This window comes from Eriocheir sinensis, chromosome 31 (genome assembly GCF_024679095.1).
Source record: "Eriocheir sinensis breed Jianghai 21 chromosome 31, ASM2467909v1, whole genome shotgun sequence".
NCBI lineage: Eukaryota > Metazoa > Arthropoda > Malacostraca > Decapoda > Varunidae > Eriocheir > Eriocheir sinensis.
In genome coordinates, this window is record NC_066539.1 from 1,552,766 (window position 1) to 1,568,311 (window position 15,546).

General features: G+C 42.7%; 1 protein-coding gene across 1 annotated transcript in view; it reads left to right on the forward strand.

The window, feature by feature from the left end:
• The window catches only part of LOC127005783 (poly(A) polymerase type 3-like), a 179,000-nt gene that overhangs the window by 115,238 nt on the left and 48,216 nt on the right, over positions 1-15,546 (forward strand). Inside the window, exon 12 of the mRNA XM_050874885.1 lies at positions 6,898-6,993. Coding sequence (XP_050730842.1) covers positions 6,898-6,993 — 96 coding nt within the window. The remainder of the gene's footprint in view (positions 1-6,897; positions 6,994-15,546) is intronic.

Below are 15,546 nucleotides of genomic sequence, written 5' to 3' on the forward strand. Positions count from 1 at the left end.
GGGTTTACTGTACCATATTTCCTGCTATGTAAGACTCAATTAAAAAAAAATACATGATTCGAAAAATCACCCTGCGTCTCATACCTCGATGGTTCCCAGATGTACCCAGAATGAATTATATATGTCTATAAATTATTAGATAACTATTATTGATGAAAATAATGGTAAAACATAAAATTAACATAAAGTCTGTTACATTGTTGTCTTGATGCTGTGGATGCGAGACTGCCATTGTTGGTGTAGATAAAAGATGACTTTTGTTTACCAATTCAAAGCCACAGCTGCTCGGAGTAAGAGCACTGTAACTCTTCAACCAACAGTGGAACACTATGAACACAGAGAAGGACAGAAGCAACATACGGTATTATAGTCATAATTGTTCAGCGACAGTTATGATCACTGATAAACAGACGTGATACTTTCTGCTCTTCTCTGTGTTTGAGCTGCCCATGGTAGCTCAAACACATAATTTATTATTTTTTTTAATACATCTTGCCAAATTATAGATGTGTCATATGGCGGGAAATACAGTTCTAAGGTCCTGTCAATTTCTTTAAATTTCATCCATTTGCTACACATTTTGTGTATGCAAAGTATGAGGCTTTAAGTGATACTTATCAAAATAGAAAGAAAATGTAAACTGCAGGCTGGATGGATGTTCTCGGAGCTTGTATTAGTCCCAAACTTAAGGGAAGCATCACACCATTTCTTAATTACCAGTGTACAGTAAAACCTCACCATTTGTGCACATATGGGCAGTCTGAAGGTGTGCAAATGGGGAATGCGCAAATGGCAAACTTATAACCTATGTGGAAAAATACATATGGGCGGTCATGGCCCAAAAACCCCCTACCAGCAAAATCGGTCAAGGGCGAGGGCATCAGAAGGCACTGCCTCCCATATTGTTGCCAGATTTGCTATGAAGCTAGAATCCTCCAGGCTGGTACTCTGAGCTGAAAACTAGCTTCTTCATGTTTAGGTACAGCGTCTTTCATCATCTTCATACACTTTTGATGTGAAGATAATGTGTTGTTAGGTGCGTTGTGCTGTGATTAGTGTACACGGAGGTATCCCTAATGGCTGTGGTTCTTGTGAGCCTGTAAATTTTGGAGAGCTAGCACAGCCCTCTGAGGATTCAGTGGTACAGGTAACTCTCGATTTACACGAGTATTGTGTCCTTGAAGAGGTCGCGTAAATCAAAAACAATGTAAATTAAACAAGAGGTAGGTTTGTACCTTTATTGCCTACTGTATCACTTTGATTCCTCTTCCTCTCGTGGTTCTTCCTCTGGCTGCCCTTCCCCTCGTGGTAGCACAGCAGCGAGGGTGTTGTTGTTGTTGAGTAGCGTGGCAGCGTGGGTACTGTATTGTTGTTCAATTGGCGCGCGGGAAGAACTGAGCTCAGCTGTGTGGCCACGGTGCCGTGTGAGTCCAGTTGTGTGAGACATCTGGTGGCCACTCCATAAAATATCGTGTATAAGTGAAAAATAAATGTGTAAATTAAACATTTATTTGGATTTTGGACCCCGCGTTATTTAAAAAACGTGTAAACCAAACTCGCGTAAATCGAGAGTTACCTGTACTGTGATGTCTGCTGATAACAAACTAATGCATAGCAACACACTGCAAATCCACAAACTCAAGTAAAAACAACCCAAAAACCACCAATCCACAACTATCATTTTCCCCTGCCAACTTTCATTAAAAACAGCGAAATTGGACAGGTAAACCACAGACGTGGCAACACTGAGCAGCACACAACAGCTGTACGTGGTGGAACCTTCCCATCACTTTGGGGAATTTTCCATTTGTGACACGACATGTCTGCATTCAAAAACCTTTCGGATTTTGGAATTTTGATAAAGGATTCTTAACCTGTAGGGGCTTCGTGGTGCAGTGGTTAGCACACTCGGCTCACAACCTTGTGTCCTTCAATGCCTGAAAAACTCAATTTCTCCACCTATCAACTCGACACAATCTTCCAAACACCTATCCCCTATTCTTCGACAACACTCAGCTGTCACTGTCTTCAACACTAAACATCCTCGGTCTATCCTTAACTCAAAATCTCAACTGGAAACTTCATATCTCCTCTCTCGCTAAATCAGCTTCCTCGAGGTTGGGCGTTCTGTATCATCTCCGCCAGTTCTTCTCCCCCGCGCAGTTGCTATCCATATACAGGGGCCTTGTCTGCCCTCGTATGGAGTATGCATCTCACGTGTGGGGGGGCTCCACCCACACAGCTCTTCTGGGCAGAGTGGAGTCTAAGGCTCTTCGCCTCATCAGCTCTTCTCCTCCTACTAATAGTCTTCTACCTCTTAAATTCTGCCGCGATGTTGCCTCTCTTTCTATCTTCTATCGATATTTCCACACTGACTGCTCTTCTGAACTTGCTAACTGCATGCCTCCCCCCCTCCCGCGGCCCTGCTACACACGACTTTCTACTCACGCTCATCCCTATACTGTCCAAACCCCTTATGTAAGAGTTAACCAGCATCTTCACTTTTTCATCTCTGACGCTGGTAAACTCTGGAACAATCTTCCTTCATCTGTATTTCGTCCTGCCTACGACTTGAACTCTTTCAAGAGGAGGGTATCAGGACATCTCTCCTCCCGAAATTGACCTTTCTTTCGGCCACCTCTTTTGATTCTTTTTTAGGAGCAGCGAGTAGCGGGCTTTTTTTTTATTATTGTTTTCTTTTTTATGTGCCCTTGAGCTGCCTCCTTTGTTGTAAAAATAAAAAAAATAAAAATAAATAAAAAAAGAGAGAGAGAGAGAGCCCGGGTTCAATTCCCGGGCGGAGTTGAAAAATTTGGGTGGCTTTTCTGATACCCTACACCCCTGTCCACCCAGCAGTGAATGGGTACCAGGCATTATTTGGGAGTTGTGTCCCGTCTCCTGGGATCTGTTCCCTTCTCCTAGACAGTCAAACCTCACCATTTGTGCACATACAGGCGGTCTGAAGGTGCGCAAATGGCGAATGCTCAAATGGCAAACTTAATAACCTATAGGGAAAAATACATATGGGCAGTCACGGCCCAAAACCCCCCTACAAAAAAAAAAAAAAAAAAAAAAAAAAAAAAAGGTCTGCTTGCAGGAAACACGTCATACTCACGGTCAATCTCTCGCTTTTTTCTTCCACTGTCCACCTTCTTAATCACTTCCACCTGTGCTATGGTCATCATCGGGTTTTTCCGGGGTTTAGGCTTCGATGACGCTGCGTGCAGCATGATGGTGGTGCAAAGGTGAGGCAGAAAACATCGAATAATCGCAGTCACCACGAGACGAGGAGAGGCAATCGGGTTATGGCGGGAAATGACATGTTGTGTACGTTGGCAGTGTTCTTCACTGGCGGCAGAGGGCGCGCGGGTGTAAGACAGCTGTAGCTCGCCAGCGCATGCCATTTTGCTGCCAGAACAGCTAGTAACGTCCTCAGAAGATCAGCGGACGCCATTTTGCTGCCAGAACAGCTAGTAAACGTCCTTAGAAGATCAGCGGATGCCATTTTGCTGCCAGAACAGCTAGTAAACATCCTCAGAAGATCAGCGGACGCCATTTTGCTGCCAGAACAGCTAGTAAACGTCCTTAGAAGATCAGCGGATGCCATTTTGCTGCCAGAACAGCTAGTAAACATCCTCAGAAGATCAGCGGACGCCATTTTGCTGCCAGAACAGCTAGTAAACATCCTCAGAAGATCAGTGGACGCCATTTTGCTGCCAGAACAGCTAGTAAACATCGTCAAGATCAGCGGACGCCATTTTGCTGCCAGACCAGCTAGTAAACATCCTTAGAAGATCAACGGATGCCGTTTTGCTGCCAAAACAGCTAGTAAACGTATTCAGAAGATCAACGGATGCCATTTTGCTGCCAGAACAGCTAGTAAACATCCTTAGAAGATCAACGGATGCCGTTTTGCTGCCAAAATATCTTGTAAACGTCCTCAGAAGATCAGCAGACGCCATTTTGCTGCCAGTGAAACGCCGTTACCATAGCGGTGAGGTGCGCAAATGGTGGGATGATGGCCGCAAATTAAGGCCGCGCAAATGGTGAGGTTTTACTGTAATTCCTTCCCCTTCTGTCTCTCTCCGGCATATGACCACAGATGTTGCGCCGACTAAACGAAACTTTCCAACTTTCTTAACCTGTACAAGAAAATTTTAGAGAGAAATGTGACAGGGTAGGCAAGAGAGAGATGGGACAGAAAGTACAGGGAGAGTTGGTAAAGAGGGAAAGTAGAGTAAGAGTGGATGAGAATTTTGGTGGGAAAATATCAGCAAAATACCAGAACAAAAATTCAGAAAAGAAGTTAAAAGAGGCTAATGGGGGGAGTAAAGAGTGACATTTGTAGCATGAAGAGGAAAGATGGGGTGCTTGTGAGAGGGAATGAGGAGATAAGGGAGGTATGGAAGCAGCACTTTGAAACTGTAATGAATAAGAGTGTAGGAGTGAGAGGAAAAGTGAATAGTGTTGGAATAAAGATTAATGTAAGGTGGCCAGATCCACAAGGGAGGGTGGAGAGAGGTGAGATAGAGGAGGCAATGAAGAAGTTAAAAGTAGAAAAGGTCCCTGGAGCTGATGACATAATAGCAGAAATGTTGAAGTGTGGAGGAGGTGTAGTTGTGGAATGGATATTATGGATATGTAACCTAGCATGGGAACAGGTTGAGGTGCCAGAGGACTGGAGAAAGGCTATTGTTGTGCCGCTGTACAAAGGGAAAGGGAGCTGAGGTGATTGTAATAGTTGCAAGGGAATAAGTCTACTCAGTGTGGCAGGAAAAGTGTATGGAAGAGTTTTGAATGAAAGGATGAAGAAAATAACTGAAAATAGTGTAGGCAGTGAACAAAGGGGTTTCAGGAAAGGGAGGGTTGTGTAGACCAAATATTCGCACTCAAAATGTTAGTTGAAAAATACCTAGTGAAGAATAGGAAGCTGTTTGCTGCTTTCATGGACCTAGAGAAGGCATATGACAGTGTTGACAGAAAGAGTTTATAGGATGTTCTAAGGATATATGGTGTGGAACAGCATTTGTTTGAGAGGATCAGATCCTTCAATAATGATGCATGTGCCTCTGTGCACGTGAGTGGTGAGTTGAGTAAGTTTTGGTGTTGGTGTGGGTGTGAGGCAGGGGTGAGTGATGGCACCATGGCATTTTGATTTATACATGGAGAAATGAAAGCCAGAGTGGGGGAGCTTGGTCCAAGGCTGAAAGTGAGAGGTACGGAGGAGTCATTGGTGGCAGGCCTGTTTGCAAATGATACAGTGTTATTGGTAGAGAATGAGGGTATGCTGCAGAGGATAGCGGATGAGTTTGACGGTGTGTAGGAGAAGAATACTGGAAAGAGTACGGTTATGGTATCTGAGAGGGTAAGAGAGCAGATCATTGATTTTACAGAGTTATACAGAGTTAGAATAGAGAGCACAATGAAGTGTAGGATATGGCTGGGGGAAGAGAGAATGAAAAAGGTGACTGAGTTTAACCCGGTACCAGCGACGGGCCAAATTTGTGGCTTCACCATGTAGCAGCGAGGGGGCCAAATTTGTGCCATGAAATAAAAACCCCAAAATTGATGATGCATAATCTGTTCACAAATGCTTTGATATGTATTATGAAATGGTTTGTGTGAGTGATGATTTTTACTCATTTTTCTTGCTTAGAGGGACCATTAAGAAACATGATCCCCGCTGCTGCTGGGTTAAATATTTTGGGACAGTAACATAGGGATAAAGAGGGGCATAAGGAACCGTATTATCCTGCCAACTCTGTCATATGCATCAGAAATACGGGCATGGATTGCAGCACAAGTCACGAATACATGCAGTGGAAATGAGGTACATAAGAGGTGCATGTGGTATTTCAGGATGGGATGGAGAAAGTTATGAAAGCATGTATGAGCGGTTTCGTATGGGTGTGACAGCGAAAGAAGTGGATTGTGGAGTGGTCAAATGGGTGAAGCGTGGTATGCTGAGATGGTTTGGACACATGATGAAAATGAAGGAGAATGAATTTGTGAAGAGAGTGTATGAGGGAAGGATTGAGGGAGGGGGTGTCAGGGGAAGAGCACCTGTGAAGTGGATCAATAGGGTGAGTGAGTATTGAAGCGAGAGAGTTGGGAGTGACAGGATTGAGGGCCACTTTCACAGCATCTTGTTTGTTTTGATCGTTACAAATGGCGGCGATTGCTGCTATAGTATTTCCACATAAACCTGGCCGATGGGGTAGTGGCAGTTGCGGGGTTAGCCAAGCCCCGCACCTTGCCACACGCTCTCAACAACTCTCGCTTCGTCTTCAGCCATCACTACCCCATAGGCCAGTTTCACGTGAAAAATTATAGCGTCGATCGCCGCCATTGGTAACAATCAAAACAAACAAAGTGACTGTGAAAGCGGCCCTGAGTGTGCTGAGAGGGAGTGCCAAAACAGGGAGAGATGGAGTCACTTCTGCTGCGGTCACCCCCTGGAGGGAAGTTCTTGTGATGGAGCGGGGCATTGTAGATATAGATAAATAGATATATTATAACTTACCTTTATTGTTGAAGACTTTATTGCAGATATTATTGCTGATGAGATCATTCTGTGCATGATTGAGTAAAATAAGTTTAGAGTTTAAGAGCTGTAAGAAGTAGAGGGCAGTAGACCACCAGGAAGGTCAAGGAAGACGTGGAGAAAGGTGGTGGAGGATGAATTGAGGAGGCTGAACATCACGGAAGAAATGGCTATGGACCGGCAACAGTGGAGGAGGCTCATATCCCGTCCAACCCCACCATAGGGAATAAATGGACGTTAAACGATGATGATGATGATGATGATTTAAGAGCTGTATGTTCAATATCACTATCAACTTTTATTCGTAAGTGTGTCATATTTTATATAAAATACTAATTGAATGTTCTTCACAGGCAAGTCTAAATGGTGACGACTCAAATACTTCTATAGATGAGGCTTACTCCAATTCATCACTACCAGGATTAACTCCAGAAATGAATGCTAATCAGGTAATGTCATGATTTTGTTTGCTTATTTGGGTGAGATACCTTGTCATTAATTTTTATTTTTGTTTTGTACTCCATGAGTTATAAGGATTTAAAATACATGGATCTCTTCTGCAATCTATAAACAGTAAATAAAGAGAGGAGAGCAGGGACCCAATTTTCTTCCCACACACACCATGAGCAGTGAGGGAAGGGAAAACCTGATCAAGTCACTGCTAATGTGTAAATGTGTAACTTATCAATTTATTTGATATATATATTGCCTTCCTCTAATTCTAAAATGGAGTGGTGACTTGTATACTTGTTGGAAAGGAAAGTTTGTAATGGAAATTAAAGGAATTACAAATTCTGTCAACCGTAAACATTGTCAGTGGTGCAGTTTTAATAGGCAGGTGGAGAGGCTACTGCTCTAGAATATAGAAAGACAAGACAGGAAAGTTGGTGGATTTATGAAAAGTCCACAGAATATAGAGAAAAGTTGTTGCTGGAGGCAGCTAGAAGTCTCCATAAAGTAATGCTAATGTATAGTATACCACATTCCTATAGTCCATTCAGAGCATGAAGTTGGTTCAGGGTGGAGCTGGTATCGTCATTTACCTCTAGCCATGGTGCCAAATCAACCTTCGTACATGCGTCTCTCTCTCTCTTATTTCCCATCCATGTGCTATTTGAAAGTGATATTTTATATATTCTGTATATAGTAAAGGAAACTACATAGTACAATGAGTGTTGATGTTTAGGATTATAACAACAATTTGTATAAACTTTATGACATTTGGCAGCGATTTTTTCCCATGTTGCCACGTTTTGGTGGTGGTGGTGGTGGTGGTCAGCATGTCCCCTGAGGTCCCTTCCCCGGGTCGAGAGGGAGAGAGAGAGATCAACAGGTGGGTAATGGGTGGGTAGGTAGGGAGACGGTCCTAATCTGATAATTGGCGGTCGAACTGGCAGCGGCGCACTCATGAGAATTCCGGAATCTGCCACACCTTGAACCGACTTCATGCTCTGAACAGACTATAGTATGTAAACTCGGCTGGGAAAAATCATAAATTATGTTAAAACTAAAGTTGGGGGCATTTATTACGGCTGTGGTGCATGGCCTTGATGGTCATCTCTGTTACACTGGCCGTTGAGTCAGTGGCAGGTAAGAACCCAATACCCCAAGACACAGGGCCAATTTAACATCCATCCATAACACAGCTTACGTTCCCCAGGTTTCCCAAGGTACCCATTTATTTACCAGCTCAAAAGGGAGGTTGACCAACTGGGTGGGCTGTATGCTGACTACCTGGGCCAGGATTTGAACCCTGACCCATGCTTTAATATCTAGACATGCTAACAACTGCATCATGGAGGCATATGAATGCAGTAGACCATCAAACTGATGCAAATCATTTTAAGATCAACAATTTAACCCAAGACCCTAAAGGAACACATGATCAATTCTTCATAAATCTTTCCATTAGTATGAATCATATTTGGCAAAGGATAATGAGGTGCTGTGTGCAACAACATGGCAAGTTAGTGAAACAAAAAATGAGAAACACACATTTAACCCGGTAGCAGCGGGGATCATGTTTTTTAATAGTCCCTCAAAGCGAGAAAAATGAGAAAAAATCACCCCTCACACAAACCATTTCATAATACATATCAAAGCATTTGTGATCAGATTATGTATCATCTTTTTTGGGGGGGTTATATCATGGCACAAATTTGGCCCGTCGCTGCTACACGGTAAAGCCACAAATTTGGCCCGTCGCTGCTACACGGTAAAGCCATAAATTTGGCCCGTCGCTGCTACTGGGTTAAAAAGTGTAAAATAAAGACGTGAAATGACACTGACAAGAATGTGATGGGCAAGATTTTGTCTTGTCTAATCCCTTAGCTAAGGATGAGAACAGCACGTCCACTAAATTTTTTGTGCCAGACTCATAGTGACTGAGTCTTCCCCAGCCCTGATTGCCTGAGTGTAGGAGCAGTGAGTCCTGGTACCTGACTGACTGCATCTCAGTAACTGAATTCCTCTTGGCCATTGTTGAGCTGAGGTTGAGAGCATTGTGCTAATTTTCAGTTGCAATTGAGTTCTTTCTGGATCCTGAGTGGCTGAGAGACAGGACACTAGCTGTGTCACCCTGTTACTGATTACCCTCACTTGCTTGAAATGATTTTTTTTTTTTTTTTTTTTTTTTTTTTTTTTTTTTACAGCAGAGGAGTCAGTTCAAGGGCATAATAAAAGGTAACAAATGAAAAAAAAAAAAAAAGCCCGCTACTCACTGCTCCTTAAAAGAGTTAGAGGAGTGGCCGAAAGATAGGTCAATTTCGGGAGGAGAGGTGTCCTGATACCCTCCTCTTGAAAGAGTTCAAGTCATAGGCAGGAGGAAATACAGATGAAGGAAGATTGTTCCAGAGTTTACCAGTGTGAGGGATGAAAGAGTGAAGATGCTGGTTAACTCTTGCGTAAGGGATTTGGACAATGAAGGGATGAGCTTGAGTAGAAAGTCGTGTGTGGCGAGGCCACGGGAGGGGGTGAGGCATGTAGTTAGCAAGCTCAGAAGAGCAGTCAGCATGAAAATATCGATAGAAGATAGAAAGAGAGGCAACATGGTGGCAAAATTTAAGAGGTAGAAGACTATCAGTAAGAGGAGAAGAGCTGATGAGACAAAGAGCCTTATACTCTCCAAAATACATGAATAAAGTGTCTTATGCAGAAGGATCTTTTGTTGAATAGGTGACCCCATCATGTCTCCTGCAGCAGGTAATCCGGTGACGTATAAGCATGTCATATTTTAATTAATTTACCATAAAGACAGCTAGCCATTTTCTGTGGGTTGGCATCGTCAGAAAATTGTTGCAGATAACTGTGCTTGTCTGAAGCCTGTAAAGTTATTTAAACCTTGTAAATTACAGTTTTTGTATGTTTCTGGTCTCCGTGGACAAAAACAATTATTTTATTTTCTCTATGCTAAAAAAAAAAAAAGGAAAATGTTTGAAATTGTAACTTGTAACCAGAAACCACTTGGAAATACACATATACATACAGGAGAGAGAGAGAGAGAGAGAGAGATGGCAGCTGCTTGGCTCTTGCTTTCATTCCATCTCTCTCCTCATTCTCTCTCTCTCTCTCTCTCTCTCTCTCTCTCTCTCTCTCTCTCTCTCTCTCTCTCTCTCTCTCTCTCTCTCTCTCTCTCTCTCTCTCTCTCTCTCACACACACACACACACACACACCATATGGAGGGAGTGACTGTCTCAGAGAACATGTCACCAGACAAACACATCAACAGGATAACGGGACAAACTCTGAATTTGCTGAGGAACATAAGGATGGCATTTGTGTATTTGGACAAGGAGATGATGAAGAAAATAATAGTTACAATTATAAGGCCAAGGTTGGAGTATGCAGCAGTGGTCTGGTCTCCTCACAAAAAGAAGAACATAAGGAAGCTGGAAAGAGTGCAGAGAGTGGCAACTAATATGGCACCGGAACTTAGAGATCGGACTTATGAGGAGAGACTCAAAAGCATGAGGCTCACAACCCTGGAGAGAAGAAGAGAAAGAGGAGACCTGATAGCAGTGTACAGGGTGGTGAACAGGGTGGAGCAGTTGGACAGAGAGGACCTGCGTGTGTGGAACGAGAGAGAAACGAGAGGACATGGAAAGAAGTTGAGGGCGACCACGTGTAGGCGAGATGTGAAAAAGTTTAGCTTCCCAAACAGAAGCATTGAACTATGGAATAGACTGTAGGAGGAGGTGGTTTGTGCAAGAAACATTCATGATTTTAAGGAAAAGTTGGGTAAGAGCGGATATGGAGACGGGACAATGCGAGCGTTGCTCTTCTCCTATGTCACAACTAGGTAAATACACACACACACACACACACACACACACACACATTGAAAAACCAAAAATGTTTTATAAATTTGTAAACGGGAAGTTAAAAATCAATGAAGGAGTGGAAAGGCTAAAAGAAAAAAATGTGTTCTACGAAAAGAACAAAGAAATTGCAGAAATATTAAATAAAAATTTTCATTTAGTGTTTACGAAAGAAAAAGACTTAGACTGGGGTCTCGAAAATTGCAATGAAGAGAAACTAAATCATGTAAAGGTTGAGAAAGGTGAACTGATACAGCTGATGAAAACCTTACATGGAAGGAAAGCATTGGGACCGGATGAAATCTCGGGACAAGTGCTAAAAGAGTGTAGAAATGAATTATTGGAGCCACTCTATGACATAATAACATGCTCTATAAATACTGGAAAAGTGCCCTTAGAGTGGAAGAGAGCAAACATTGTACCAATTTATAAAAGTGGAGATAAAACTGAACCACTAAACTATAGACCAGTTTCTTTGACAAGTGTAATGTGCAAGATTTGCAAAAGTATAATGGGTCGAACATTTAGAAAAGGAAAACATGATAAATAAGGGACAGTTTGGATTTAGAAAAGGGAAATCGTGTCACTAACTTACGCTGTTTCTACTCAAGAGCAATAGCTGTGGTGCAAGAGAGAGAAGGATGGGCTGATTATGTATATCTCGATTTGAAAAAAGCTTTTGACAAGTTCCGCACAAAAGGTTAATCTGGAAACTACAGCAGTGGGGAGGAATGGGCAGAAAGGTTATTGAGTGGATGAAGGATTACTTAACGGGAAGAGAAATGAGGACGGTGATAAGGGAAAATAAATCAAATTGGAGAGTAGAGAGTGGAGTTCCTCAAGGCTCAGTTCTGGCACCAATAATGTTCATAATATATATAAATGATATGCCGAAGGGTATAAAAAGTTATATGAGCCTTTTTGCAGACGATGCAAAGTTAATAAGAAAAGTGAAGATGCAGGAAGATTGTGAAGAGCTGCAAAAAGACCTGGATAGAGTGTATAGATGGAGCCAATTATGGGAGATGGAATTTAATGCAAACAAATGCCATGTTATGGAAATGGGGAAAAGTAAAAAAAGACCGAGGAAAACATACAGGATTGGAGAAGAAAACTTAAAGGTGGTACATGAAGAAAAAGATTTGGGAGTAACGATGCAAGACACACTATCCCCAGAAAGCACATAAACAAGCTGTTTGGAGAAACCTACAGGATGATGCAAAATATAAGGGTATCATTCCATTTTATGGACAAAGAAATGATGAAGAAAATAATAACAACAATGATAAGACCAAAGCTTGAATATGCTGCAGTTGTGTGGTCGCCTCACAAAAAGAAGGATATCAGAAAGTTGGAAAGGATACAGAGAATTGCAACTAAAATGGTCCCAGAACTCTCAAATATGACATATGAAGACAAATTGAGGGAGATGGACTTGATGACACTGGAACAAAGAAGGGAGAGAAGAGATCTGACCATGCTGTATAAGTTGGTAAATAAGTTTGATGAGGTGGATAGAGATGATCTCTTCTCAACTGCAAGAACACAGGGGCTGAGAAGACATGGAAAGAAACTTAATAAAGGAACCTGTTTGAGTGACTTGAAAAAGCATAGTTTTCCACATAGAAGTGTTAACACATGGAACAGCTTGCGGGAAGAGGTGGTGGAGGCGAGCAGTGTCCAACAAATGAAGGAAAGGCTGGATGAATGTGAATATGGAGACGGGACTATTAGAGCCTAGCTCCGGCCCAGTAGACTACAAATAGGCAAATACAAATAGGTAAATACACACACACACACACACACACACACACACACACACACACACACACACACAGAGTGGAGCATTTGGATAGAGAGGACCTGTGTGTGTGGAACAAGAAAGAAACGAGAGGACGTGGAAAGAAGTTGAGGGCGACCACGTGTAGGCGAGATGTGAAAAAGTTTAGCTTCCCAAATAGAAGCATTGAGCTGTGGAATGGACTGGAGGAGGAGGTGGTTTGTGCAAGAAACATTCATGATTTTATGGAAAAATTGGATAAGAGCGAATATGGAGATGAGACAGCGCGAGCGTAGCTCTTTTCCTGTATGTCACAACTAGGTAAATACAGTAAATACACACACACACACACACACACACACACACACACACACACACACATACAAACAGCGCGAGCGTAGCTCTTTTCCCGAATGTCACAATTAGGTAAATACCAGAGCTGGGCGCGTTACTGGATATCGGGTAGTCCGGTACCGCTCCTCCGCACCTCGAAACACATATAGTCCGTACCTGTACTTCCGCGCCTAAAATTTTTCACTTTCGTTCGGTACGCACCTCCGCACCTCTGGTACCGTACCCAAAACTATTAAAGCGCGCCTGAAAAATCTAGTCCGTACCTTAAAAAAAAGAAATACAAGGCAATACTGCAGCAGCATTATTATTATCATTATTATTATTATTATTATTACCATTATTTTTGTTATCATTATTGTCATTTTAACGCATAGAATCTCCACCACCTGAAGTAAAGTAACTACTTTTACACTCATCATAATTATCATACCTCAGTACACATGCAACACCGGGCCGTAAATCTGAATGAGTGACGTCACTCAAGTGGCGGGAAAACATGCCCTGCAGCACAGACCGCGTAAACGACCGGAAGTATTACTGCAGAGCGTGGACTGTTTGTCATTTTCATTTTTTTTATCCTTGAAAACCTCAGGTGCGGAGGTACGGACTTAAAATACTGCCGTTCCGCACCTGTTACTTCCGCACTTTTGAAAAACTTTCCGCACTTCGGACCTCCGCACCTCGTTTAAAGGTCCGCAGGTCCGGAGGAGCGGAGGTGCGGACAGAGGTACGGAAGTGCCCAGCTCTGGTAAATACACACACACACACACACACACACACATACAAGAATCACAATTCAATGTACCACAAGATGACAAGATAAATGTTCATATGGATGAAGTCATAGTAACTAAAGAGGAGATATATAAAATAATGGAGGAGCTGGAAGAGAGGAAAGCAATAGGACCGGATGGAGTCTCAGGTTTTATATTGAAAGAATGCAGAAATCAGCTGGTTGGACTGGTATATGATATTATAAAGTGCTCAATATCAACTGGTAAATTACCAAAGGAGTGGCAGAGGGCTGAGGTGGTCCCTATATAAAAGTGGGAAAAAGGAAGAACCTCTGAAGTATTGACCAGTATCATTGACCAGTGTAGTTTGTAAAATATGCGAGAAAGTGATAAAGAAACAATGGACAAAATTTCTAGAAGAATATAATATAGCAATTACAGAAAAACGATATGGCTTTAGAAAAGGGCACTCATGTGTAACAAACTTACTGAGCTTTTACTCAAGAGTGACAGACATAACACAGGAGAGGAGCGGATGGGTAGATTGCGTGTACTTGGATCTGAAGAAGGCTTTTGAAAAAGTTCCACACACAAGACTACTGTGGAAGGTGGAAAATATGGAAGGATTGAAAGGGAAAATGAAAAACTGGATGGAAAGTTACTTAAAGGGAAGAGAAATGACCATCACCATCATCAGCCACCTGTCAGCTGCTTGGGCCCAGCACGCGGTCGGGGCTGCTTACACACATGCGCCTGGCTGCCCGGATCCCACTCACCATGCTTCCTGCGGCCAATGGAAAGGCCCAGGGGGTGGGTAAGAGCGAGAATGGGAGTCAAGGACCAAAACAAGGTGTGAAAAAACCCGGTTTTAGCAGCCTTTTCTTTTCCTTTTTCTTTCAGGTCATATCGCAATACAGGTAACTCGATTTACGCAAGTTTGGTTTATGCGTTTTTGAAATAACGCGGGGTCCAAAATCCAAATAAATGTTTAATTTACACATTTTTTTTCACTTATACGCGATATTTTATGGAGTGGCCACCAGATGTCTCACACAACTGGACTCACACGGTGCCGCGGCCTCACAGCTGAGCTCAGTTCTTCCCACGCGCCACTTGAACAACAATACAGTACCCACGCTGCCACACTGCTCAACAATAGGGGTGGGCAGGTACCAGTACCAGGACCGGTACTAACGGTACCAGTTATACGGTACAGTACCGGTACCAGACTGCTCGGTACCGGTACCAATACTAGCCAGTCACTCATGGTGTCCCTCATTTCTTCCTCACACGAGTGAGGCGGAGACTGAGTGCCTGAGTGGATATCTCGGTGATATGGATACTCTCTCTCTCTCTCTCTCTCTCTCTCTCTCTCTCTCTCTCTCTCTCTCTCTCTCTCTCTCTCTCTCTCTCTCTCTCTCTCTCTCTCTCTCTCTCTCTCTCTCTCTCTCTCTCTCTCTCTCTCTCTCTCTCTCCACTGAATGAAGTGAATATTTATTTTTCAATAGAAACCCACCTCTTGTTTGATTTACATTGTTTTTGATTTACGCGACCTCTTCAAGGACACAATACTCGCGTAAATTGAGAGTTACCTGTATCAGTTTTTAATAAAAATCAAATTTTTGGGGTCCCTATCGCAAACTCAGTGAATCGCAAATTTGAAACTCGCAATCCTGGACACAGTACTGTACTTGGACCTGAAGAAGGCTTTCGACAAAGTTCCACTTACAAGATTACCATGGAAGCTGGAAAATAAAGGAGGTTTGAAAGGGAAAATGAAGAACTGGATGGAAAGTTACTTAAGGGGAAGAGAGATG